Genomic DNA, 24,456 nt, shown 5'->3' with positions numbered 1-24,456 from the left:
CGAACCAGTATAAACTCTGTGTGTCATTTGTCCCGATTAACCACTTTAAGCTAACCTAATTGCAATCGCTCCACGACTAAGTCCTTCTGCTAGGACATCTGCCGTGACAATTCCACGACAGAAACCCAATTGCTTCTCCTCAGAAAACAAGCTAGACACATTCAGCAGGTTCTGAACTTCCTCCTTAACAGACAATGGACATGCTCACCGAGCAGGATGGAACACTTGTTGAAATTTGGACTCTGCCCAGTAGCATTACCCTGTAAAGAAATATAAAAGTGTTTAGATTACTATTTTATAGTTATCTAAACACTCTCATATTTTTTTACGGAGGGAGTACGTCTACGTTTAAATGTGTGAGCGTACATGTACGTCCTTAAAAGTTTATGTTTGTACTGTGTTTAAGAAAAATGTCGGTTTTATAATCAGCACTACCTATTACCAAATCCTTGAAAATGGAGTCTGAAAAACATTAGATTTGTCGGCGTCGTGTTTACGCTAAAAAATCAGTAGATTTGTCCGCGTCGTGTTTACGCAGCCTCTTCTGTTCTTTTTCGAATTGTGTTTACGCAGCTTTGGTCAGTCATCTCTGTGTGTCCTCGTTTGGGTTAAGATCCCTCAAAAAAAAAACTGCGATCTGAAGAAAAGTCGAGAAGAGTTGAGCTCAGCCGCATGGAGCCTCGGAGACTCGGACCGGTCCTTCCACGCCAACCCAGCCAATGCGGCGTCCCCGCTGGCACCTCCCGGCCAACCACGCCACGCCACGTCACTCCTCTGACGCGCGCTCTCCTTTTCCGCGGTTACGCCCAACTGCTATAACACTCGCCTCCTCTGACCCCCGGGAGCCTGCGACCGATCCCCCTCGCCGGCGAACACAACCGCACAAACGAACGCGCCATGGTGTCCGCGCGCAAGGGCCAGGGCCGCGGAGGCGGGGTCCGAGGCCCTCCCCGCGTCGACGGTGGCGGCGGCAGCCTGGCTTCGCGCGTGGCCGTGCTCGCCTTCTGCGTCGCCGGGATCTGGTCGTCCTACATCACCCAGGGGATCCTCCAGGAGACGCTGTAAGCACCCTCTGTCTTCCCCTCATCCCCAATGGTGTTGGCTCGCGACAGAGAGAAACATGGCTGAGTTCGCCGGGTTCTCTGCTTTTTCCCCTCGACTCAGATCGACGAAGCGATTCGGGCCGGAGGAGCGGCGGTTCGACCACCTCGCGTTCCTCAACTTCGCGCAGAACGTCGTCTGCTTCGTCTGGTCCTTCATAAGTGAGCACCCTCGAGCTGCGCTTTTGCATTTCTCGCCGAATGCGGCCGTGGTTTCGCTGCTCTTGGATGGCGATTGCGTGTGAAGGGGTCGTGACTTTGGTCGGTTCCTGCAGTGATCAAGCTGTGGTCGGGCGGTAGCAGCCCTGCCGGGCGGGCGCCGCTTCTCAAGTACTGGGGCGTCAGCATCACCAACACCATCGGCCCGACCATGGGGATCGAGGCGCTCAAGTACATCAGCTACCCGGCTCAGGTTTGGATCCAGCTGCTCTTGCCGTCTCAGCTTCTTCGGTGTGCAGTATTCTGTGCGGATGTTGCATTTGCAATTAGGTGTTGATTGGGTTAATCGTTAATGTAGTAAGTGGTGGTTATGGAGTAGGAATGTTCTAGTCTTGAGTTAGTTAACTGTGCTAAGAAATTGGCCAATGGGTGATTGGAGTTCTTAAGGCAGCACTATGGGCTTACCAACCTAAATGGGATACTTAGTTGCCACTGGATATCACATTTATGTACTCCCTCTGTCCGGAAATACTTGTCGGAGAAATGGACGGAGGGAGCAATCTTGAGTATACTGATACTTTTCAATCTATGTTTAATCCTATACGCGAGAGTGCATGACATTATACTAATTCATCCATAACTATTAGAAAAGTGGTAACACGTCTGCTTCATATGATCATATCTCAAACCTTGTGCGGAATTGGAATTTGATCATTTAGTTAAATAGCAAAGATGTGTTTCAAATGGATGAAATATGTTTTTCTTTAATGACGCCCAACACTACTGGAAATCAAGGATTTGAACTATTTTCTTTCTGTAACAGGTTTTGGCAAAATCTTCTAAGATGATTCCAGGTGAGTTTTGCATATATTTATGCATACAATGCAGTTTTTATTTACACTTTTTTTCGTATGAATGCTGCATATAATGAGTTGTGTTGTGATTGGTACGCCAGTTCACCTCATCATTTACTGAGTAAAGTAAAGTACACCATTTTACGAATTTCTAAAAACTGCATTTTATTGTTATGCCCACTAACTGTCAAGTATATGCAACCACCGATAAACGAACTAGGATGTTATTGTTCTTCATGAAATTGTCCGAAATGACTAAAGTAGACTCGCAGACAAATCTCTGTACACTACTGAAACTTTTGGAACTTCAGTTCCGTTTTTCAATCAAGCATGTGCGGAGTGGGGCATTTTGTATCATAAGGAGCATTTTATTCCATTTTGCCAGCATGTTATTGTTTCAGCTATCAGTACGCCCTGCACAACTGGAAACCCTACGTGCATTGTTTACATTTCCAATCTCAAGCATGTATAGTTGGTGTCACATAAGTAACTGTTACTGAGCAATCTGTGCTAGGTGTTTTGAGTAACGTTAACCTTTCATGCTTCTCAGCCTGGACAGCTTTGTACTGGTCTTTCTAACTGTTGATTCATTATGCACAGTTATGTTGATGGGAACTCTACTCTATGGTGTTAAGTATACACTTCCAGAGTACTTTTGCACCTTCCTTGTTGCCGGGGGCGTGTCATCCTTTGCATTGTTGAAGGTAAGGAATTCTTCATTTTCATATATTAATCAACAAACCAGCAATGAGCTTTGCATGCCTTTGATGAGGCCTCTGAACGCATTAAAATCTTTTGCCGATCTATAGTTTTAAACCTAGAAAAGATAACTTATGTCATATTCCATATGGTTCTTTTTTCTGATTAAGTATGGACTACAAGACACATCAAATGATCAAAATCATTATAACTAAACCTCTGCTTAGCTAGCTTTTATGTAGACCCTGAGAAAGAAAAGACACATCAAAATGATTATACTTAAAGTCACTTCTGAAGTTTTTGTTTGTTTTTACTGAATCAGACAAGCTCGAAGACTATCAAGAAGCTTGCTAACCCTAATGCTCCTCTTGGCTACGGATTGTGCTTCCTCAACTTAGCTTTTGATGGCTACACTAATTCGACCCAAGATTTGATAAAGTCCAGGTAAAGATATCTATCAGTTCCACTTCAAAGCAAAATTGTGATATATTTTTTCTGAATGGAAAGTAATATCGTATTATTGCAGGTACCCCAAGACTAACCCTTGGGATATAATGCTTGGCATGAACCTCTGGGGAACCATATACAATACTGTAATTATGTTTGTGGCGCCATTACTGTTCAGTAATTGGCCATATGCAAACGGTTTTGAGGCGGTGAGTTTTTGCCGCGAGAACCCAGAGGTAGCCTGGGACATTCTCATGTTCTGCCTATGTGGCGCTGTGGGTCAGAATTTCATCTTCCTAACCATCAGCCGATTCGGCTCTCTTACTAACACTACCATCACCACCACCCGCAAGTTCATGAGCATCGTCATCTCATCAGTTATCAGTGGTAACCCACTATCCATGGAGCAATGGGGAAGTGTCGTGATGGTCTTTTCTGGCCTCTCTCTCCAAATATATCTCAAATGGAAGAGAAAGAAGGGCAGGGATCACAAGGAATGAACTCAATTCTTATAAGCACATTTTGATTTGTAGCTTTCATTGCACACATTTGTTGTGGAGATATCCGGGATATCATTAATGTAGCCCGTTGAAATGATAGGAAAGAGATTTACATTTACAGAAATGTGTGACATGTATGGTAATCGCTAATTAGCTATTTAAAAACCGCTGGGTAGTCTATTCTACTCAGGGGAGTTGCATCATGAGCAATACGATAACTCATGTACTCGAACTTTGTCCATCTTGCTGAGTAATTAACAAAAAAATCATGTCATTATTTGTCATGAAAAATAGTTTTATGATGTTTCACTAACACGTACAAATATGTTGTCAAATCTGCATATTGGTACTGAGTCGAAAATGCCAAACGGGGACAGGAGGCCTTGATTTGAACCTTCAAAATTCAAACATGTATGCTTTAAAAAATTCTGAAAAAGAACACATATACAGAGACATAATTTACATGTGTAAATTTTCATATCGAAATACGTTAAAATGAGAGCTACACAAAAAAGACAAATGTAGAGTTTTTTAGCATACGGCCGATTGAAGAGAAGAAGTCGGCGATCAACATTGCTCCCGGTGAGAGTGATGAAGTGGCGATGGCGAGGTTAGCGTGGGAGAATCCTCGATAGGTTTAGAACGAGTTGAAGTTCTATTGAAAGCATGACCTTAAAAAGAAGAAGAAGAAGGTGAAGAAGGATGACGAGGCCGGCCCCTCGGCCCCTCGACAGTGATCCCCATCGAGACCAACAAGGAGGAGGAGAAGGAGGAGGAGCTCCACAACTCTGATGACCCTGACTTAGACTCATTCTGAGCCTAGTTCGTGAGCGATACGGCGTCTGACGAGTAGTTTTATGTCTGGGGCGATGGTGAAGTAGTATTGATATGATCTAGTTTGTAGTATGAACTATGTTAGATTGAAATGAACTTGGTATGTTTGAAATGATCTAGTCATTACAAATTATACATCACCTATCGGAGCGCTAGTGTCCCATTGCCTATTTACATCATTTTATGGGGTTGGAGGCTTTTATGATGTAAATAAACATTTTTGGTGATGTATAATTTACTCGAAGGCCAATTTAATGATGTATTTTACATGATTTATCGGAGATGTTTTTAGATGGCCGACCTGTTCACGGACAGTGAGTTCGTTTTGCGACACCGCGTCGGAGATGCCCTGAGCTCATGCTGTGCTCGTGCCTTGCGGAGACGTGGAGACTTCGTCGACTTCCCTCCACTCTCGGATCTATATCTCCAGAGAACCACGCCGTCTCTTCCCAAAAACTTAGCTCAATGGAAAGATCCTCAGCTACACCGCACTTCCTGTTCGTCACCACGCCGATGCAGGGCCACATCAACCCGGCGCGCCGCCTCGCCGCCCGAGTGATGGCGTCGATGCCGGGCGCGCGCGTCACTTTCTCCACCGCCGTTGGAGGCCACCGGCTCATGTTCCCCTCCCTAGCGACCCCCGACGAAGAGACCGTCGACGACGCCGGCGTGCTGTACGCCCCCTACTCCGACGGCTTCGACGAGGGGTTCAGGCCCGAGGTGCACGGCATGGCCACCTACAAGGAGCGCGCGCGCGCCGTGGGGCGCGAGACGCTCTCCGCCGTCGTCGCCGGCCTCGCCGCGCGGGGCCGCCCCGTGACGCGCATGGTCTATGCCTTCCTCGTGGGGTGGGCACCCCACGTCGCGCGCGTGCACGGGATCCCCGCGGCGCTCTACTGGATCCAGCCGGCCGCCGTGTTCGCCGTGTACTACCACTACTTCCACGGCCACGAAGCTCTCATCGCTTCCTGCGCCAACGATGCTGACCCCGACGCCGCCATCGAGCTGCCGGGACTACCGCCTCTCAGGTCCAGCGCACTCCCGTCGATCGTGTGTATCACCTCGCCGGAGCACCCGCACTACCTGCTGCTGGACATGATGCGCGATCTCTTCTTGGTGCTCGACGAGTACAAGCCCAAGGTGCTCGTCAACACTTTCGACGCGCTGGAGCCCAGCGCGCTCCGCGCAGTCGCGCAGTTCGAGCTCGTCGCCGTCGGGCCGGTGGTGCCGGACGAGGCATCTCCATCGAGCACGGACCTGTTCCGGCGCGACGACGGGAAGGGGTGCATGGAGTGGCTGGACACGAAGCCGGCACGGTCCGTGGTGTACGTCTCATTCGGGAGCATCCTTTCAATGAGCAAGCGGCAGGAGGAGGAGACGAGGCGCGGCCTGGAGGCGACCGGCCGGCCGTACCTGTGGGTGGCACGCAAGGGCGCCGGTGAATGCGCGACCTTGAACGGCGGCGACGACGACGGAGTGCGCGCGCAAGGGGTGGTGATGGAATGGTGCGACCAGGTGAAGGTGCTGTCGCACCCGGCGGTGGGCTGCTTCGTGACGCACTGCGGGTGGAACTCGACGCTGGAGAGCGTCACGAGCGGCGTGCCGATGGTGGCCGTGCCGCAGTGGACGGACCAGCCGACGGTGGCGTGGCTGGTGGAGGCGCGCATGGGCGTCGGCGTGCGCGCCCGGGCGGACGGCGAGGGCGCGGTGGACCGAGGCGAGCTGCAGCGGTGCGTGGAGACGGTCATGGGCGACGGGGAGGCCGCGTTGGGGATCCGGGCTCAGGCGGACCTCTGGAGGTGGCGGGCCGAGCAAGCGATCGTCGGCGGCGGGACGTCGGAGAGTAACTTACGTGCGTTCGCGTCGGAGCTGTGCTCTGACGTGAACGATGCACGAGGAGAGCACGTGACGTAAGCCGTGTCTCCTTTCGATCTGCGCATTGGGCGCGTCGAGAGTAATTTGGTCTGCATCACACCAATGGCGGCATGGCGTCACGATTGATGACACTTGTACTAGTAGTATGGTTTACATGTTTGTTTAGGGGAGCTAGTAGTAATCATCGATCTGCTGGCATGTGCAGATTTCCTGGACAAAAATGATGTCCTGAACACTTATTTAAACCAAATGGCAATTCATCTTGCTCTCATAATTGTTTTCTTGCAGGGGTAAGAGCATGGTCTGGGCTAATCTGACCTCTCATATGTTCACGGACTTGTCCCGACAGTGTTTCGCGGACATGCTTGGAAAACACCAGTTGTCCATGCATGTAACATTTATTTATTTTTTTGACCCCAAGACCAGCAAACGTTCACTGTGAGGGATGACATTTGTGAACGACATTTGATGTAATTTGTGTTCACCGAACATGGCAGTTTCAGTTAGCGAGCATGGCAAGTTCACTGCAGTTTTGTTTTCCGTCAAAAAATTGTCGTGCTTGCAAATTAAATTGTCATATTTGCCGTCCTCACGGCAACTAACCTTGCTATCAAAATATTGGCAATTTCCATCGCTCGCGACGAACGTCCGCTGATTATGATTATCATTTTTTCTACGGGAGAAACTTTTGATTTATTCATAATCAATTATGGCAGTATAAAGAGCATCAGAGGTAACAAAAAATACAACCAGGTTCATGGACCACCTAGCAATGACCCACAGGACCAGCACACTAGAGCGGCAATCATAATCGATGAAGAGAGTCGTAGATTGAAAGGATCAAACCTGTAAACATCCAAACAAAGACGAGCGAAGACCTGATCCAAACAGACGATCGGAGACCAACACTGACCGGACCCCGCAAGATCCAACGATGGTAGACGCATCAACGGGACATGGATCAAACATGGGAGGCATTATTCCTACCGAGGGACATCTAATGAGAGCAGGGTCGCTCCCGCCGGCGCAGAAGGGTTGGGGAGGTCCTCCGCACCTCCATTGCCCAAAGGCATCGGAGATGGGCGGACTGGCAGTGGCGCCGATGGGGGAGGAGGAGAACCTGGGGTCTTCTCTTGTGGAGGAGGAAGTAACGCATGTGTGTATGTGCATGCAAAATTCACCCTCTATTTGTCCCCAGATCCTCAAATTGTCTAGACAAATGCATATGATTGAGGGATGAAAAGAAAGAAAGGGAAGTCAGGAAAAAAAGAGAGAAAGTGGTACGGGATGAGCTGGGTCCGACATGGCGGGTTGTTTGAACACGCCCGTTTTTCTCTTCAGATATGGATTGGGTTTGGCGGTTTGCAAACAACCCGAGCATGCGAGGATGATTTGTGGGCCTCTGTTGAAGAGATTTTTTTGTCTGAGTTGTCCATCCGAACATATGTGTTTGATTTGGGGGTCTGGTTGGAGATGCTCGAATATAGCAACAACATATGTCCCACATAGAGGTGTGGACATGGGGATATGTGCAATGATGAAATATCTTAGCAAATAACATTGTCATGTATGAACCCCCCCCCCCCCCCACACACACACAAACTTCATATAGCTAAGAGATAATGCCTTGATGTGACATTTTTTCATGTTAGTATATTTTCTCTCTTCTAGTTTCAACACTAGTATACTAAACAATATATTCATCATAGTTTCAACTTATTAGTACAAATTGTATTCTTTTAGTTATAAAGTTAGTTTTTTTCCTCTCTTCCACCCCCTAAAGGCGATAAGGAAGAGAGCCTTCGTTCCCCACCCGCCCACCGTTGGCACTGATCCCGCGAGCCCCTCCCCACCTACCTCTTTGGCGGTGTAAGTGGTGGGTAATGTCGATGCCTTGATGTTGGCTCGTGGATAGGCTAGGTTAGGGTTTCATGTTGGCGCGCCCTTGGTGGTGGCGGTGACATTGGTATGGTGAACAAGGTCCCCTCGAGCTCTTCCCATTTTGACGATATCGTTTACAATGAGGTCATGGCTTATAGGGTTTGTCGACCTAACATTGGCGTCTTTGCTTTGCAGGTGGGTCTTCAATCTCGTCTCCTTCACGTTGGTGTGGTCTCTGGTGCCAACGTGAAGCATGTGAGAAATAATAGAGGCTTGACTTTTGGATATGTGGCTCTTCTGCCAGCGACAATTTCTTATCCGAGCATTGGTCCGATAGGATTGTGGCCTTGATGACTTTTCATCCACGGTCAACAACGAAAACCCGACTTTGGCAATAGAGAGGTTTGCGGCGGTACACCATCGACCCGTTCGGGAGAAAGAAGATGGTCGGGCCCAAGGGTTTTGATGCAATCTTTTTTATTTCCTAGGGTGTCTGTACTGCTGTTTGGCTAATATATTTAGTTTTTTTTATAGTTTTTTCACTTTTCTATTTTGAGTGTGTGTGTTTTTAGAGCAATGAGTGTTTGTTTCTTTGTGGAGCTGTATGTTTTAATGTGGAGCTGTGTGTGTGTGTGTGTGTGTGTGTGTTTGCAGTGGAAGTTCTCTGTGTGAGCCACAGGGCTAGGCCCGGGGAGGAAGAAGATGTTGACTTGTCATCGCTTAATTGTGCTGACAAAAGCTCGGAGAACAGAAAAAGGGAAAACGAGCAGACAGCTCCCGTTAACTGTTTATCTCCCGGTTGATGCCTAGCTAGTGTTTCTCGTGTCGCCATCGTCGTCGCCATCTAAGAAATTTTGGTCCCCTCGTCTTCAACTGCCATCTTGGCGCTGAGAGGTGGGGGACCTCGGATCTTCAAGACATCTATGTTCTTCGTCAGAACCTAGTGATCATCATTTTTTTGTGAGAATAAACTTCCTCTCGTTCTTTTGGCAGTGCCATGAGGTTAGAGAGTTTTCTGTCCTCACAGATTCGATTATTTAGATCTGATGAGTTTATATTGTTGTGTCAAGCTTTTTTTTGTTGGTTTGGTTCTTTGTGGAGGTGAAATCTTTTATTGACACCATGGTGAAGATATAGTGATTCGACGACCTGCATTTTCAGGGGTTCATCCCCGGCCCAAGTACGTTCATCGATCAAGGCTTCCCATCTTTTTAGATGGGCGACTCAAGACGCTTTCAAAAACCATTATTGTTAATGTTCGTGCGGGTGAAAAAGTGACAAAATCGTTGCTCAGTCTAATTCTTTGAAGTGTTTTTTCGAGCACCGATTGATACCGCGAAGGTGTTTACAAGAGATTTCATTTTAATTCTTAGTCCTAAGAGTTACTTTGTATTTTCTTGGATATTGGTACAAATCAGTGTCTTTACCAGTATCAATAAAGTGTTACCATCACAAAAAAAAAATCAATAAAGTGTTAGAGGTGTTAAAAAAAACCGAGCAGAGGGCTCCCTCGGTTTCTCAGTTACTCCGGCGGTCCGGCCAAACGAACCCGCTTCTCCCCCTCGGTCTCATCGAAAACCCCCTCGTCCCCTCCCTATTACTCTCCCCACCTGCTCTCCCCGCCGCTCCAGAATCGCCGCCACCTTGCTGCGCTCACCAACGGAACGCGCATCCCCTGTGCTCCCCCATCAGATCCCCCCCTCACGCATTCCGCCATCTCCCGAGGTAAGCCATCGCGTCCTACTTCACCTCCGCTCCCGATCCACGGAACCCCGCCTGTTGCTGCGCCGTTTGCCGGCTGGTTTCGCCCGACGAGATCCTCCGGGCACGGGCTGCGAGCTGGGCTGCCGTTTCCGGCCGGCGTCGCTGATTCTGGCCATGCCTTTATCCTTGTCGTGAGATCCTTTCTTGCTGTGATGAATTTGTGGTGTTCTGACTGAACAGGCTCGTAGCTGCTAGCACGGACGATGGCCCCTTGTGCAACTGCCGGCGCGCAGATGCTGGCCGCACGCCCCTGCGTCTCGGCCTCTCAGAGCATGCTCGCCTCGAGGGCGGCCGTCTCACGGATCGACCTGGCGCTCGGCGCTAGTAGCTTTGCAAGCTGTCCCAGAATCTCCTGCTCCAGGTCTCTCGGTTCTTCCAGGAGCAGCCCTGTCGCCGTAAGAGCGGTGTCAGGAGAAGGTAGCTCTTCTGGGCTGCCCATCGATCTTAGAGGTGAGCAGTGTCGGGAATGGTGGCAATTATGTTCTGGTACTTCTATGCATGTAAAGAAATTATGTAATTTGACATCACATCTTGTTGTAATTCTGTTTCGGTTTTCTTGGATCGTGAGATATTCATACAGATTTAGTGTACTAGTATACTAGTCATTCACCTTTTAGTACATGCCGCTCTATTTTCTAACACGGTCAGGTTCATGCATACCACTTCAACTGATTGCTAAAATTCCATCCTTGATTCATTATAAGTTTATGACGCATAGGGAATGGTATTCGCTTACTTTGGAGTTTAGCGGCTTAGTTGTGCACATGATATATTTTGAACCTTCTATTGAGATTAATTCGTTATAATCCTGATTCCTGAAAAACTACAATTTCTCTTATCAGCAACAACTGAAAAGTGGGTTTCCTGGGGATTGTATTTTATCGCTTGTTTGCCAAAATGGTAAAAAAGAAACCATGTTGCTCTAAATCACATTACCTGAAAGTTGGCATTCAGCTTACTACCCAGGGTACTTCAAAATTTATCAAAAAAACCGTGGAAGTTTCATTGTACCTACTAATCAGTAACCTCATGTAGTTTTATTTGCATGATTGCTGACATTATGAAAATTACGTAAATAGGTTTAGAGGAGGTTCGTTTATATTACTGTTTTGAGATTGCGAAGATGCGATGGTGCTCATGTTCTCGCACTAAAAAAACTAAGAAAGTGTGTAACTCATTATTCAGAAAACTGGATTTGATAGATAGCATAAAGCCTTCTCATTACTACATTTTTTTCTCATCATGCTGTGATCTTTCAGGGAAAAGGGCATTTATTGCTGGGGTTGCTGATGATAACGGCTATGGCTGGGCAATTGCGAAGGCTCTTGCCGCATCTGGTGCTGAAATTCTTGTTGGTACATGGGTGCCTGTATGTTGATCTGACCCTTGTGTCCATCATTCTGGAAGCTTTTGTTGATGAATTGTCTCATGGATAATTGTACCTTTGACAGGCACTTAACATATTTGAGACAAGCCTGAGGCGCGGAAAATTTGACGAATCACGAAAGTCTGTACTGTAGCTCTGGAAGTCTGGATAGTTATTTCTAGTTTTAGTCGGTGCACCACATATTTCTAAACACTTATCATTTTACAGTTGACTAATTTGTTGTTGGTACAGGCTGCCTGATGGATCTCTTATGGAGATTGTTAAAGTTTACCCACTGGATGCTGTCTATGATTCCCCGGAGGATGTTCCTGAAGATGTAATGCTCTATTTTTGTGTATGTCCTTGTTTGTTTTTCAATATGGCTTTCTGATGAACATTGTATTTCACTATGTTAGGTCAAAACAAACAAAAGGTATGCAGGATCGTCAAATTGGACTGTGAAGGTATGTCTATGAAACCATCTCCATCATATATGAGTACCTAATTTTTGAATTTGCTTCAAAACAACATCATGCACAATATTGTTAAGGTTAGCCGTGTAACAATGAGTGCATGTTAGGATTACAAGGGACACAATTATAACCATCTCCACTATATCACATAAACTTTATCCCTTCCAAACTCAACGCGGTTGCATGTGCCTTGAATTTGAGGTGGTAACGGTAGTAACGTATAAGTGGTACTTTTAGTGCTAGTTAGGGTCATCCTTGTAGCAATATATATTAGCCCTTTGGGCCTCATTGCAAAGCATGTTCCACTTCTGGCGCCTCTTCCAATTCAACAAATACGATCTGTTCTGCAACAGCTTGAGTTGGACTAATATATGAATCTGCTCATTTGACAGGAAGCTGCCGAATTAGTTAAGAAGGAATATGGCAGCATTGACATTCTTGTGCATTCTCTTGCTAATGGTCCTGAGGTAGCCTCTCCGTATTTTTTTACATTTATGTTTGCACACGCACGTGCATGACATCGTACTCAATATTTTTGTAGCACCTTCACTGAAAAATCACTTAACTTTATGCTTGAAGGTTACAAAACCTTTGCTGGAAACCTCAAGAAGTGGGTATCTTGCTGCAATTTCGGCATCCAGTTACTCCTTTGTTTCTTTACTTAAGCACTTCCTTCCTATCATGAATCCAGGTAATGCACATCCCTTCAGTACTATGCTAGTATTCATATAATTATCTTTCATACTGTATTTTTCCCTGGCCAAATCCACTATTGCTCGATTTAATTTGAGACCTTTTCATGCTTTATTTTTGTTTCAAATTTGGATCTACCTTCTAGCATGAATCTCAATGCAAGTGCCAACCTCTGTGATACAACTTATAGTCCACATGAGATGTTGGCATAAAATCCACTTTTCTAGGATCAAACCTTCTTTTACTGCATGCTGTCTCATCTTAGCTTTAGTTTGCATGTGAATCATGGTGGAGATGTTGTTTGGCTCTTATAACATGTCACATTTGCATGGAACTTCTAAGTGGACATCAGTACTGAAAAGTTCTTTCACCATTTATTAACTCTGCCCAGCTTAATAAAATAATGTGTTCTTGGACAGAACCTCGTAGCCATTATATTTTCACAGAACCTCGTAGCCATTATATTTTCACTGCTTCATGGGTTAAAATATTTTGCAGGGGGTGCTAGTATCTCGCTAACATACATTGCATCTGAAAGGACAATCCCTGGGTAAGTATTTCTTGAAGGTCTATGGAGATAAGCTATTTTTGCTTGTTATTAATTTGATAGTTTTTTGCTTATAGATATGGCGGTGGCATGAGCTCAGCTAAAGCAGCTCTTGAGAGTGATACAAAAGTAGGATTATCTCTACAATACTAAAGCACATTTTTGAACATGAGGTCTTTGTTTTGCATGATTAATACTATTTTTGACTTTTCTCCAAATTTATGTAGGTACTTGCTTTTGAAGCTGGACGCAAAGGCAAAATCCGAGTTAACACCATATCTGCAGGTATCCTTTTTCAGAAGAAACACGGTTTCTGACAGCTAACTTATCTTGGAGGAAACCTAGCATAATAAACGAGCGCACTTAAATTGCATTTTGTACAATTTAGTTCTAAGAAATCAATCACTATTTTCTTGGATGTTTGCTCAAGTCATTTAAACATGTCATAGTTACATTACTCGTCCATGGTAATCTGCTTTGTTTAGCTGTTAAACAGTTTGGCAGCACTTGGAAGTGTATCAAATTTGCTTCATTGTGATTTCTTGGATGCATATGTAGGTCCTCTGGGAAGCAGAGCAGCCAAGGCAATTGGATTCATTGAGAAGATGATCGAGTACTCTTATGTCAATGCACCATTGCAGAAGGAGCTTCTGGCAGGTTAAAATGATTTTTGTCTACATATAACTCACCGACTCCTTCCCTTGTTTTATTTTCGCAAAGACATGCAACTTTTTTCTAAGAAATGATATCTTATAAGAATGTTGGCATGTTGAACAGATGAAGTCGGGAACACAGCAGCATTCCTGGTGTCTCCTTTGGCTTCCGCCATCACTGGATCGACTGTTTACGTCGACAACGGACTGAACACCATGGGTCTTGCGGTTGACAGCCCCACAGTATCTTCGTTGTTGTGATTCTAGTAGGCGGACCTATTTTTCCCGTTTCACCGCGGCTTGATTGTTGAATAAGGAGCTTAGTTAGATAGCACTGTAAGAGGCTCTTGCTAAGAGCTGAGGGCAGGAGAAAAAAGAGAAGGGGGTGGCTGTTGAAAATGACCTTTTAAGCAGTCCAGTACCTCCTCTCTGGCCCATTTCTAATGTTATCTCAAATGTTGTTGTTGCTGATACTATGTTCAGTGTGGCTGGTTGGTGCCTCGACAAACTGTGTTATATATATACATCAGAAATTGTGTTCAAGAAATAAAGCAGGTATAGTTGGATGGTTGGGATCGTACTATACGAGATGTTTGCGCGGTATGGATGAGACAGGATTAACCCTGCACAAGCACAGAATCACCAATCACGCTCTCTTGAACTCTCTTTTGTACTTGTACTGATGGGGTTAGATCAGAGGCCAATGCTGACTGGGTTAGAGAAATGGCCATGTTATTGCTGTCCTTTGGATAAATTGAGCAATGTAAGTTCGTAACAATTCTGTGGTCCAGGAACATAAGAAAAAGAAAGAGAATAAGATATACTACTCCATCTGTTCACTTTTATAAGACCTTGAAGACATTTCAGACAATGTGCAAAATAACCTACTTTGAATTGTCTGAAACGACTTACAAAAGTGAACGGAGGGAGTACCAATCTATGACACTGCAATCGAATGGGAGGTTCATTTGGGCAATGCTAGGCGCCGGGCTAGAGGACTCGATCGGGTGCTCCTCTTGCCCGACCGGCCGTCTCCCAGGACGTCTGATCCCACTTATCTGTAAAATTTAGAGCATCCAATTGTTGCAACATGAAAATTCCACTTGCAATATTTTACGTGTGTACGCAACTTCGTTGCAATGTTTTCTCCGTGGTCCATTAAAAAGCACGCATAAAACATTGTTAGGTTTCAAGCATGTATATGCAATAAAACATTCTACGTATGCAACAAATACCCATCATTGCACTAAGAGATAATTGCATATTCATCTCTCAACTATTGTTGTAGTGTAGATTTTTTTTCTCTATTAATTTATTGTGATCCTCACCCTAAATCAAACTGCCAATGCCAGGCAACTAGTCCTCGTTAGCAATCAATCTCAATGAAAACATGATTTTGATCTGACGTGGCTAGGTGGAGGCCTTATGGTGTATGTGAGTGTTTTATCTGTCACCCCGATGACACGTAAGAGTACACGCAGCCCATTTAATTTAAGTCGACCACCCCCCTCTCTGTGTCCCTAAAAATTCCTTTCCCACGAACACTATTGGTGTTGGTAGCAAACCATACATCCATACCACTACTGTGGTGCCACCGCTAGCGGCGGCAAAAACTAAAGTCTAGCAGTAGTTGTGGGATTGAAATATTTAAACATGTTTTGAGGTCTAAAGAAGTTGTCTAGAACTCTAATACCCTGCTTGGATTGATTGTAATTTTTGTGTGCTCCCCGTTATTTAGTTCAAATTTGACATAATTGACATTACTTATTTGCCCATTTGGGTTAACACCGCAAACAATTATTACCATCTAATCCATATGCCGTAAGCCTCCTCTTAAAACTTTCTTTGTTGATGGTATCAACATGAATTGTTGATCTTATGCTACTATCTTTTACTTAGTAGCACATGATTTTACCAGACATATCACAAGAAAACACCTTAGTCTGCACATAGTACTTCATCCGTTTTTATTTAGTCCGTGTATTAGGTTTGATCAAAGTCAAGCTTTGTAAACTTTGACAAAGTTTATAAACAAAAATATGAACATATACAATAACAAATCAATATCAATAGATTTAATATTGAATGTACTTTCACATCATATAGATTTATTATGGTAAATGTTTATATTGTTTTCTATGAACTTGGTCAAACTTTACGAAATTTGACTTCAGTCAACTCTAATATGCAGAGTAAATAAAAATGGAGGGAGTACTTGTACTAGAAGCATGTCGCGCTCTCCGCTACACCGGCTCCTCCCTCGCACCTTCACATGGGCAACACTTAGTTGCACAAGTGAAGAAAACTATGGGCATAACCAACACATATAAAATAATCTTGTTCTTCTTTGGTCCTGCACTTGCTGACCTACAACAACACCTAGTTTGTGGCCTTCAAAGTTCAGATAAGAATTAGGATATGAAATCTTGGTAACAGAAATGAAATGACTTAACAAGATTTCCAAGCTTAAATTATCAGTTGCAAGCAACTATTTGAACAAATAACACCAAGAAACCCTGACTAAGCCTTTATCAGGGAAATCTGACTGGTTTTATTACCTTACCAAAGGTGAAAAACCTCCAAATTAATTGAAACAACATGCTTTGTTAGATGGAAGGAAAGAAAGAAAGACAAACGGACATCCATAGAATCACATGAAGTGCAAGCAGAATAAATAGGAAAGCGTGATATTGATAAATTAAGTGGGACAGATGCAAGCATACCCACAACAACAGAAACCAAATATAAGATTTAATCAAGTGATTGGCATGTGAATCGCCTACAATACGTAGGAAGCAACTTGAACGGGTGAATTAGGAGCGCTCGATCAGCCGCGTCACATGTCTGCATTTTATCAAACACATGCCATGTAGAAAATACATGTAGCTAAATATATAAAAGAATGGGGAATAGAAAGACAACCGAGAAAGGCCACACGCGCTCGTCGATATGTTCTTTGTTTTGCTGGCAACAAACTGAAGCACTTCCCCACCGACAATCTTGGCCCACGCACCCCAATCGCTTACCAAGAGGCTCACCAAGTGGCAAATCCCTCCATACCACCCAGCGTGAAGACCCGGTAAAAATTGAGACACAATGCAAAATCAGCAACTTCAATTGATTGTGAGGCCTTAAAACTTAGGGAGCATAGTGATGTACAAGATGTATTTAAGATGTGTATTATACATTTGCAAAGTACGACACTAGCATTTTGGAGACCCTAGTGCAAACTGGATACAACGGGCCAACGACTATATAGAGAAAAATGAGCACCTGCACGTGTATATGTATTATATACCATGAAAGTCATAATAAAAGCATAAACATTGGGAAAATGTAATTTTCGGTAGCAAATAAGGTCTTAATACACCATTGTATATGTATATGTGATTATAGGATATAAACGTTCATTATAAGATTCATGTACTCCAAAGAAAACGACTATTGAATTAACATAGTGTGGTGTCGGGGACGGGGCGGGGGGAGGACCTCCAAAGAAAACGACTATTGAAATAACATAGTGTGGTGTCGGGGACGGGGCGGGGGGAGGACCAGAGCCCTCCCCCCCCCCCCCCCCCCCCCCCTAGTATTCATGGTTGGCATAGTAAGGGATTCATAAAAAAGTCATTTTTTCCAGTAGTGTACTTATGTGTGTAGATGTATTGAGACCTTGTTTGAGTTGGGCCCTAAGCCATCATTCTTCTTCTCATGGTCTACAGTTGTCTGTGAAGGTTGTAGAATTAGTTCAGACCAGAGCTCTTTAAAAATGGTCCAACATGTTTTGCGGACTATCGATTTAATCAGCATGCTTGCTCGACTCGTTGCACATACTTAGCTCTCCTTAATAGTGTCACTTTTCGAGTTTTCTTCTAACAATGCCATCACCTACGCGTTGTGGATGCCCTTTCAGCCAATGGTCAAGTTAGATGAGGATGTTCAATAAAAAAAATCCTCCAAAACAAAATTTCTTAGTATTTCTTCCAAGGTTGGGGCTGCCCTTTGGCATGCACATAGCTCCGCCATTGATAGCAGTATCGACCAAAAGATTCATGGAATGCTCTGTGGCAACATTTTATATGCTCTTGCACCATTTGTACTCGTATGGAAGTAATTCTGGAATAGATCTTACCAAGTACACATAATATCTTGACAAGTGAACATTTTTGGTCTTGTGATCATTAGTGGGAGGGTTGTGCTGTGGGATTCTTAACTCAAAAATGCTTGTGACGATGTGCCATTTCAGTATTATCTCTGCCATGCATATGCCATTGCAAGTACAGAGTAAGTTGTTGTAATTTTATAGGCTTTTAGGTAGAAAGGTTGCACCATGCCTTTCTATCCCAATGATGTTACTTAGGATATCTAGGATGACCATTTTCACAGGTGTATATACTGCATAGCAAGAAAGTCATCATAAAGGCATAAACATAAAAAATATAACTTTCAGAAAATAAGGTATTAGTACACCATATGTATGTGATTTCGCCAAAAAAAGGTACACCATATGTATGTGATTATAGGATCAATAGTGATTACAAGATACGCGTACTCCCAACATAAACAACTATTGAAGAAGCATTTTGTGGTGTTGTGAGGGGGAGGGGGCCAAAGCCCCCTTCCGTAACATAAGGTGGGGAGATATGCCAAGCCGCATAATCCTAACTTTACAAAGAATTGATTAGTCCTAAAGTTTGTGCCAAAGGGCAAGTACCCCCAATTTGTTTGTTTGCCATTATCACCCAAACATCATTACTACGGGCATACCCCCCCCCCCCCCCCCCCTTGCCGTGAGCCGTCGAAAGAGATCAACCCTTTGGTTTAACCAAGCCAAACATTTTGAGTCATCCATGGACTTTGGTTTAACCAAGCCGAATGATTGGATGGCTGTTAGGATCTAAAAGGTCTGAGCTATTGTTTTTGTTCCTATGAAATGTGAAGGATGTGAATCAATCCTATATAGGACTAGGAATCCGTTTCTACAAAACAACGGGCTCTAAAACAGAGTTCTACTGTTCACCTCCACACATAAATAGGTATTGTCCTATAATATGCACAGTAAAATTATTTACCTTTGATCAATAATCCTTTTACGATAATTTAGATTGTACATAATAAGAATATAAATATTGGTATACTATCTAGAAAGGTACGCTTGCCATACTATATATTTTTTAGATTTTACAAATATAATGCAGTACAAACTTGCGGTCAAAATTGTGTCATGGACACTATGTCAGTGTCCAAAACAACAATTCTTTGTGACTTTAGGACTATTCAATCCTAGCGTAGGCATGTATCCATCAACAAAGTCATTTTTATTAGTGTTGGTGTTATATTTCGCAAAATATATTTTAAATAATATTATAATGTGTTTATGTATGTAGATATATTGCTTTTTTTTTTACACAATACAAACACAAATGCTCACATAACGGTGCAACCTACACACACCCTACCCCTATGAGCACCTCCCCACAAATGCCTAAAGGCACATGGCCGGAAGGCCTAAAATAAATCCAAAAAAATGCAACCACTAGTGCCAAGTCTAGGATTTGAACTCTGGTAGGTTGGTTCCACCACAAAGAACCTAATCATCTAAGCTACCCTCATTTCAGTGTATGTAGATACACTAGACCCTTATTTTGAGATGAACCCTAGGTTGTCGCACCTTTTTGCTATGATCCAGGGAACAGCCCTAGCCAAATTAGTCGGGGGCAGAGGCTATCCTTAATTGTGCAAAATGGAAAATGATACACGGCAGATTGCCTGAAGTACTATTAGCAACATGAGAACTGATGTAATGTCTGTTGCAGTCCAATGGAGCATAATGTTGCAGACACCACAATGTTCTGTAAAACAAATCTGCCAAGTGTAATAGTGATTTGGTGCCTTTGCTACAACTCGAGTACTGTTTCTGAAAAGAATCTTCTGTGTAAACCTTTCCACGTGCTTATGCTGCGATGCAAGATTCACACAATTGATCCGGATGTAAAAAATGGACAAGCCATGCAGGCAAACTAAGGAACATCTCAAGGGAACTTACCAGATTAACTTTTCTTACGTAAATCAGATTCTCCTTTTCATGCTAGCAACACATTGTACTATCTCCGTTCCAAAATATAAGACCTTTTGGTAGGCTAGTTAGCCTACCACAACGTCGTATATTTTGGAATGGAGGTAGTAGTTTTCACTGCATACAAAGTTCTGCAGAGTTACTTCTTAGACAACAGTGATAAATACAAATAGTCAAGCATGCATTATGCAGTTTGAGAAGTTCATTTATCAAACTTTTCGTTGGTTCAAAACAAATTATCTGAGATACTGGGCTTGCAAAGCAAATCAGAATGGGACGACCTACATCTAGCCCTAGCCTGCACTGTGAAATCTCTGTTTTCAAGCCTCAACTGGTGAAGTGATGAAAAATATTTGATAGTTGTAACACTGTCCCACATCTCACCGGTGCTACCGATTTCCTTTTGCTTGGAACTGTTTAGGTGATCTCTGTTCCAGTTGAGGCTTGAAACAGAGATTTACAAGCCCCCTCTTGCAACAAATAAACTAGCCATAGTTGTAAATCTGTTGCAAGAGGGGGCTTGTTTCAACACTGTCCCACATCTTACCGGTGCTACCGATTTCCTTTTGCTTGGAACTAGCCAAATTGCCCAAAACAACAAGCCCTAAAACGGAACAAAGATCACACCAGCTTGGTAAAAGCAGAGTTATGGTAGCAAAAACCATGACGCACTAAGCTAGGAATTATGATATAAAATGTAGGTCATGTTAACAAAGATCACACCACAGCTATAAAAATAGCAATATCATCCCACTGTGCCTCATCAACAATCTGTACTGCAATACAATCATTTCTATCATCATTATGCAAGCAAACATCCTAAAATAATACTCCCTCCGATCCCAAATAAGTGTCTTGGTTTTAGTTTAAATTTAAACAAAAACCACGACACTGATTTTGGATAGAAGGGGGTAACATTTAGAAGGAGAATTTTCCAAGTAAAATAGACCAATTACTCAGGCTAATCTAAAAAGTTGGGAATATGATCTAGCAATGAACAGGTGATGACAGGGAGCAATGAACAGGTGATGTCATTGCTCTTGCAAGACAGGGAGCTTATTTCGTTTTGTAGTCAATAACCATAGCACTTATTCTTGCTTCTCCTTCAAAATATGTGTCATACAAACCGCACACTCATTCATTTCGCAGCTCTGGCCCTTGCCCCCTTGGAATCGACTCATCAGATGGACGATTCACATTCATTGATCCCTACTGTAAAAGACAAGTACTAACATCACAACTACACAAAAGTGAAGAATTGGCAACAACAAAAAAAGGTGACACCATAACAGTAATGGAGATGACAAATTGACCATGATTGGGAAACTTGATGGCCCTGAGATGAATAATCATGGCATTGCTGTACTAAATGTTCAGGGGGATGTAGTACAAGAGAGCAACATACAACTATGTATACAGCAGTGAAGAAGTGCATGGGCTAAGAAAGCACAGCACACAATAACACATAGATTTAAGTAACAAAAAATTGAATGAATTTTGTGGGCTGAACAACATCATAAGTTATGATGAAGAACCTTCATCTTCGGCGCCCGTCATGACAACAGGACACATGACCTGCTTCGAGACGTGGGCATCAAGCTCTCTTGACACCTCTGTTAGTCTCGAGTCGAAGTTGGCCCTGCACCTCTGAGGTTTGGGTGACGATGACCCTGAGAACCGTCTTCTTGGGCTCGACAACCTTGCAGTTGGTGATCCTGACAGCCAGCTCTTTGTGAGGACAGGCACGATCTCCTTCCCTGTCATGCTGGTTCTTCTCTCCTGGTTCTCCTTCCCTGTCATGATGGATCTTCTCTCCTGGTTCAAAGGACCTCTCTTTGTCTCCAATGGCAATGGTTTCATCGGGGAGATGGCCGTGGATGGCAACTTCTGCCTGATTCGCTCACGAGCGCGCTCAGCGGCTGCCATTGCTTTGTCCTTGTTCATAGTGATCAACGTCCATGGGTTGATCGAGACGTCATCCTTCCTTCTTGTTGCATCATTGGCCTCCTTCTCGTCGATCCTAATCGACAGCTTTCGGGTACTCTATCATGTTCAAAATTGTTTTGTTATCTATGAAGTTACTTGACAGTAAATTATACTCCCTCTGTCCCAAAATAAGTGTCTCAACTTTAGTACAACTTTGTACTAAAGTTAGTACAAAGTTGAGACACTTATTTCGGGACAGAGGGAGTACTAGGGAAGCAATTTATCCCTTCTGACCTCATTCACTTCATCTTTTCTGCATAAGATCCTTGACAAGAACGATGGCCTTTCTGGAGAGTCGAAGTCAATGCTCTCGTCCGAGGAAAAATCAGAGTCATCAAAAGGATCATATGCTTGTGCAGCTTCTCGCATAGCAAGGATGTAATCGTATGTCCTCATTCCCTGTAGTGAAAAATACACAAATGAGGTTTCCAAAAATGTGAGCATATTTCCTAGCTTCACACACTGGTAACATAAGTATGGGTTTGGCAAAATGCAAACCTTTCTAATGAGCAGAACATGGAAAAAGAAGAGCTGACCCAATGCTGCAGTACTGTACAAAGTGAAGATGACAAATACCATCTGTGGCGAAAATTAAAGAGAAAAGTGTGAGCTTCACAAGTAAAATACAACAATGAAGTTTGTCATCAGGCATATTATTCGTCATAACTTACAGATAATGCTGCGTGAGCTCCTTTAGGTAGCCTTACGTGAAGCCTGTGCTCCATTTCTGTTTTCAACCCTTTGCTATCGATGAAGCAGCGAATAAAAACCGCAGCCGCTGTTCCCCCCTCAATAACAAGCTGATAAAGTACATTGGAAATTTGGAATATACCAAATAGAACTGGTCAAACTAAAAGCAGCATCGAATGTTGGACATTTAAAGATCAGTGGAATTTCGAAACAGAAAAATGGCAAATTTTTCGAGAGTTAGCACCCACCATCAGCAAAACAAAGAGCATTAGCATGATAAATGCTGCATAGTTCCTTCTCCCTATGCAATTGTTGAGCCACTGCATTGAAGAAAGTAAATAATCAGTCACTTGGCTTCCCAAGAGATGAAGAGCAGAGCTAGAGATTTGGAATTGAGCTATGCATAGTTACGGTGGTTACCCTGCAGTGGTGATCAAATCCATCAACACACCGGTCACAAGTTTTGCAGTGCTTGCTGCGCAATTTCACCTGTAGTTTAAGCTTCGTAAGTTCTTGTTTGTTCAACAGTTGCCACAGATATAATTCATTTGTTGTACTTCACTAGCAGCATATGAATTCGGTCCATTTATAAGACATCCTATGTTGGGAAATTAAACTATCCACATAGAAATAAATTGCTCCAGAAATATCCAAATAAGCCGCATTTCTTGGTTTCTTTGAAACACAGGTGTTCAGTAAACTAGAGAGGAGAGGGAGATGGATGCAAGCGGAGACCTCGCAGTCGCAGATTGGGCAGTATGAGATGTCCTGGTCGTCGGTGGCGTGCGGCGAGACGATGTCTTCGAGGCTGGTGAAGGCAAAGGGGAGCATGGGGTCGAGCTGGACGCTGGAGTTCCACTGCTCGAGGTAGCTCCTCCGCACCCAGCGGTTCATGACGCGGACCTCGACCCTCTTGAGCAGCCGCGCCGCGTACCGCCACAGGATGTACCCGTAGCGCAGCCTCGGCAGCCTCCGCCCGCCGCCCCTGGCGAGATTGCGCTGCCTCTTCACCTTCTTGGCGTGGGTCCGGTCGGAGGGGTCGACTGCGGTGCAGCGCACGTAGAGAGCCGCGGTGGCGGCGGCCTGTCGTCAGCCAGGGCCGATGCCGTCAGCGCAAGGGAACGCGAGGAGGCACGAGCAAAGCCGCGTTTGGGCGGAGAGGGAGAGGGAGGTCGCTGGTTTACCGAGAGGGAGAAGAGCGCGAGGAGGGTGTTGCCGGCGACGGTGCTGCCGAGGTAGGGCCCGAGGACGACGTAGAACGCCGTGACGAGGACGGCAAACACCCCCGCGCCCACGAGCTGCAGTCAACCGGCCATCAATCCGGGAAAGGCGCAAGGTCAGATGGTGGCGCTCAAAGCGGCGAAGAGGGGGGAAGATGAAGAGAGGGCGACGGACAGACCTGGAGCGGGTGGAGGGGAAGCTGCCAGCCGTGCCGCCGGGGCCAGGCCATGGCCGTCGAGGTTTCTCCGCCGCGCCCAGCCAACAGATTCGATTGGGTTCGATTCGATCCGAGCGCGCTGCTCTGCTCTCTGGTCAGGTCAGGTCAAGCGGCGGGCGTGGTACTAGAGAAAGGAGGAGGCGGCTTGTGTGTGAGCTCTTTCTGACGGGTGGGGCAGGGCCGCCGCCCGCAGCAACGGCTTTCCTTTCCTCCTCCTGTTTCGAATTTCGAATCGCCGGGGCGGTTGTCTGGGCCGGACTGACAACTTCCGGAGACAGAGAATTGCTTTTAGAGCGTGTTTCGTTCGCAGCCCAAGGCCCAGTAGTCCGAAACGAGACGGTATTCCCCAAGGCCCAGGTGTCCCGGCCGAAGGTATATCCGAGTTGGCCTTGAACATTTGGTGTGTTCATTTTTTTTTAGGGTC

General features: G+C 44.7%; 4 protein-coding genes across 4 annotated transcripts; 3 read left to right on the top strand and 1 right to left on the bottom strand.

Annotated features, from left to right (window-relative positions):
- Positions 1-771: 771 nt before the first annotated feature.
- Positions 772-3,883, top strand: LOC109748458 (UDP-galactose/UDP-glucose transporter 3). The gene is made up of 7 exons (XM_020307483.4): positions 772-1,061; positions 1,165-1,262; positions 1,376-1,512; positions 2,083-2,113; positions 2,714-2,817; positions 3,135-3,256; positions 3,339-3,883. The coding sequence occupies exons 1-7, from the start codon at positions 898-900 to the stop codon at positions 3,757-3,759; spliced, it is 1,077 nt and encodes a 358-aa protein (XP_020163072.1). The 5' UTR covers positions 772-897; the 3' UTR covers positions 3,760-3,883.
- Positions 3,884-5,022: 1,139 nt separating this feature from the next.
- On the top strand, positions 5,023-6,874 carry LOC109748462 (UDP-glycosyltransferase 75C1-like). The gene has a single exon (XM_020307486.4). It carries the CDS (start codon positions 5,059-5,061, stop codon positions 6,505-6,507), a length of 1,449 nt encoding a protein of 482 aa, XP_020163075.1. The 5' UTR covers positions 5,023-5,058; the 3' UTR covers positions 6,508-6,874.
- Positions 6,875-9,904: 3,030 nt separating this feature from the next.
- LOC109748461 (enoyl-[acyl-carrier-protein] reductase [NADH] 1, chloroplastic) lies at positions 9,905-14,428 on the top strand. The gene is made up of 13 exons (XM_020307485.4): positions 9,905-10,074; positions 10,294-10,563; positions 11,373-11,482; positions 11,565-11,620; positions 11,732-11,816; positions 11,896-11,943; positions 12,345-12,419; positions 12,532-12,643; positions 13,144-13,195; positions 13,270-13,321; positions 13,420-13,477; positions 13,751-13,849; positions 13,970-14,428. The coding sequence occupies exons 2-13, from the start codon at positions 10,317-10,319 to the stop codon at positions 14,104-14,106; spliced, it is 1,131 nt and encodes a 376-aa protein (XP_020163074.1). The 5' UTR covers positions 9,905-10,074; positions 10,294-10,316; the 3' UTR covers positions 14,107-14,428.
- Positions 14,429-21,233: 6,805 nt separating this feature from the next.
- LOC109748459 (protein S-acyltransferase 18) lies at positions 21,234-24,214 on the bottom strand. The gene is made up of 9 exons (XM_020307484.4): positions 23,994-24,214; positions 23,779-23,892; positions 23,330-23,677; positions 23,015-23,083; positions 22,843-22,914; positions 22,576-22,704; positions 22,403-22,483; positions 22,139-22,303; positions 21,234-21,961 (listed from the first exon to the last, which is right to left on the bottom strand). Exons 1-9 carry the CDS (start codon positions 24,042-24,044, stop codon positions 21,440-21,442), a joined length of 1,551 nt encoding a protein of 516 aa, XP_020163073.1. The 5' UTR covers positions 24,045-24,214; the 3' UTR covers positions 21,234-21,439.
- Between the last annotated feature and the right edge of the window lie 242 nt (positions 24,215-24,456).

This window comes from Aegilops tauschii, chromosome 7 (genome assembly GCF_002575655.3).
Source record: "Aegilops tauschii subsp. strangulata cultivar AL8/78 chromosome 7, Aet v6.0, whole genome shotgun sequence".
NCBI lineage: Eukaryota > Viridiplantae > Streptophyta > Magnoliopsida > Poales > Poaceae > Aegilops > Aegilops tauschii.
The sequence above is the reverse complement of the archived record's forward strand: the minus strand, read 5'-3'. Positions and strand labels throughout refer to the sequence as shown.

Coding starts and splice junctions, on each gene's coding strand:
- LOC109748458 (XM_020307483.4), top strand. CDS start 898: ATGGTGTCCGCGCGCAAGGGCCAGGGCCGCGGAGGCGGGGTCCGAGGC. Junction 1,062..1,164: donor GGGATCCTCCAGGAGACGCT/GTAAGCACCCTC, acceptor CCCTCGACTCAG/ATCGACGAAGCGATTCGGGC. Junction 3,257..3,338: donor CAAGATTTGATAAAGTCCAG/GTAAAGATATCT, acceptor GTATTATTGCAG/GTACCCCAAGACTAACCCTT.
- LOC109748462 (XM_020307486.4), top strand. CDS start 5,059: ATGGAAAGATCCTCAGCTACACCGCACTTCCTGTTCGTCACCACGCCG.
- LOC109748461 (XM_020307485.4), top strand. CDS start 10,317: ATGGCCCCTTGTGCAACTGCCGGCGCGCAGATGCTGGCCGCACGCCCC. Junction 12,644..13,143: donor CCTTCCTATCATGAATCCAG/GTAATGCACATC, acceptor AATATTTTGCAG/GGGGTGCTAGTATCTCGCTA. Junction 13,196..13,269: donor TCTGAAAGGACAATCCCTGG/GTAAGTATTTCT, acceptor TTTTGCTTATAG/ATATGGCGGTGGCATGAGCT.
- LOC109748459 (XM_020307484.4), bottom strand. CDS start 24,044: ATGGCCTGGCCCCGGCGGCACGGCTGGCAGCTTCCCCTCCACCCGCTC. Junction 22,915..23,014: donor GATTTGATCACCACTGCAGG/GTAACCACCGTA, acceptor TCTTCAATGCAG/TGGCTCAACAATTGCATAGG. Junction 22,304..22,402: donor ATGTTCTGCTCATTAGAAAG/GTTTGCATTTTG, acceptor TTTTCACTACAG/GGAATGAGGACATACGATTA.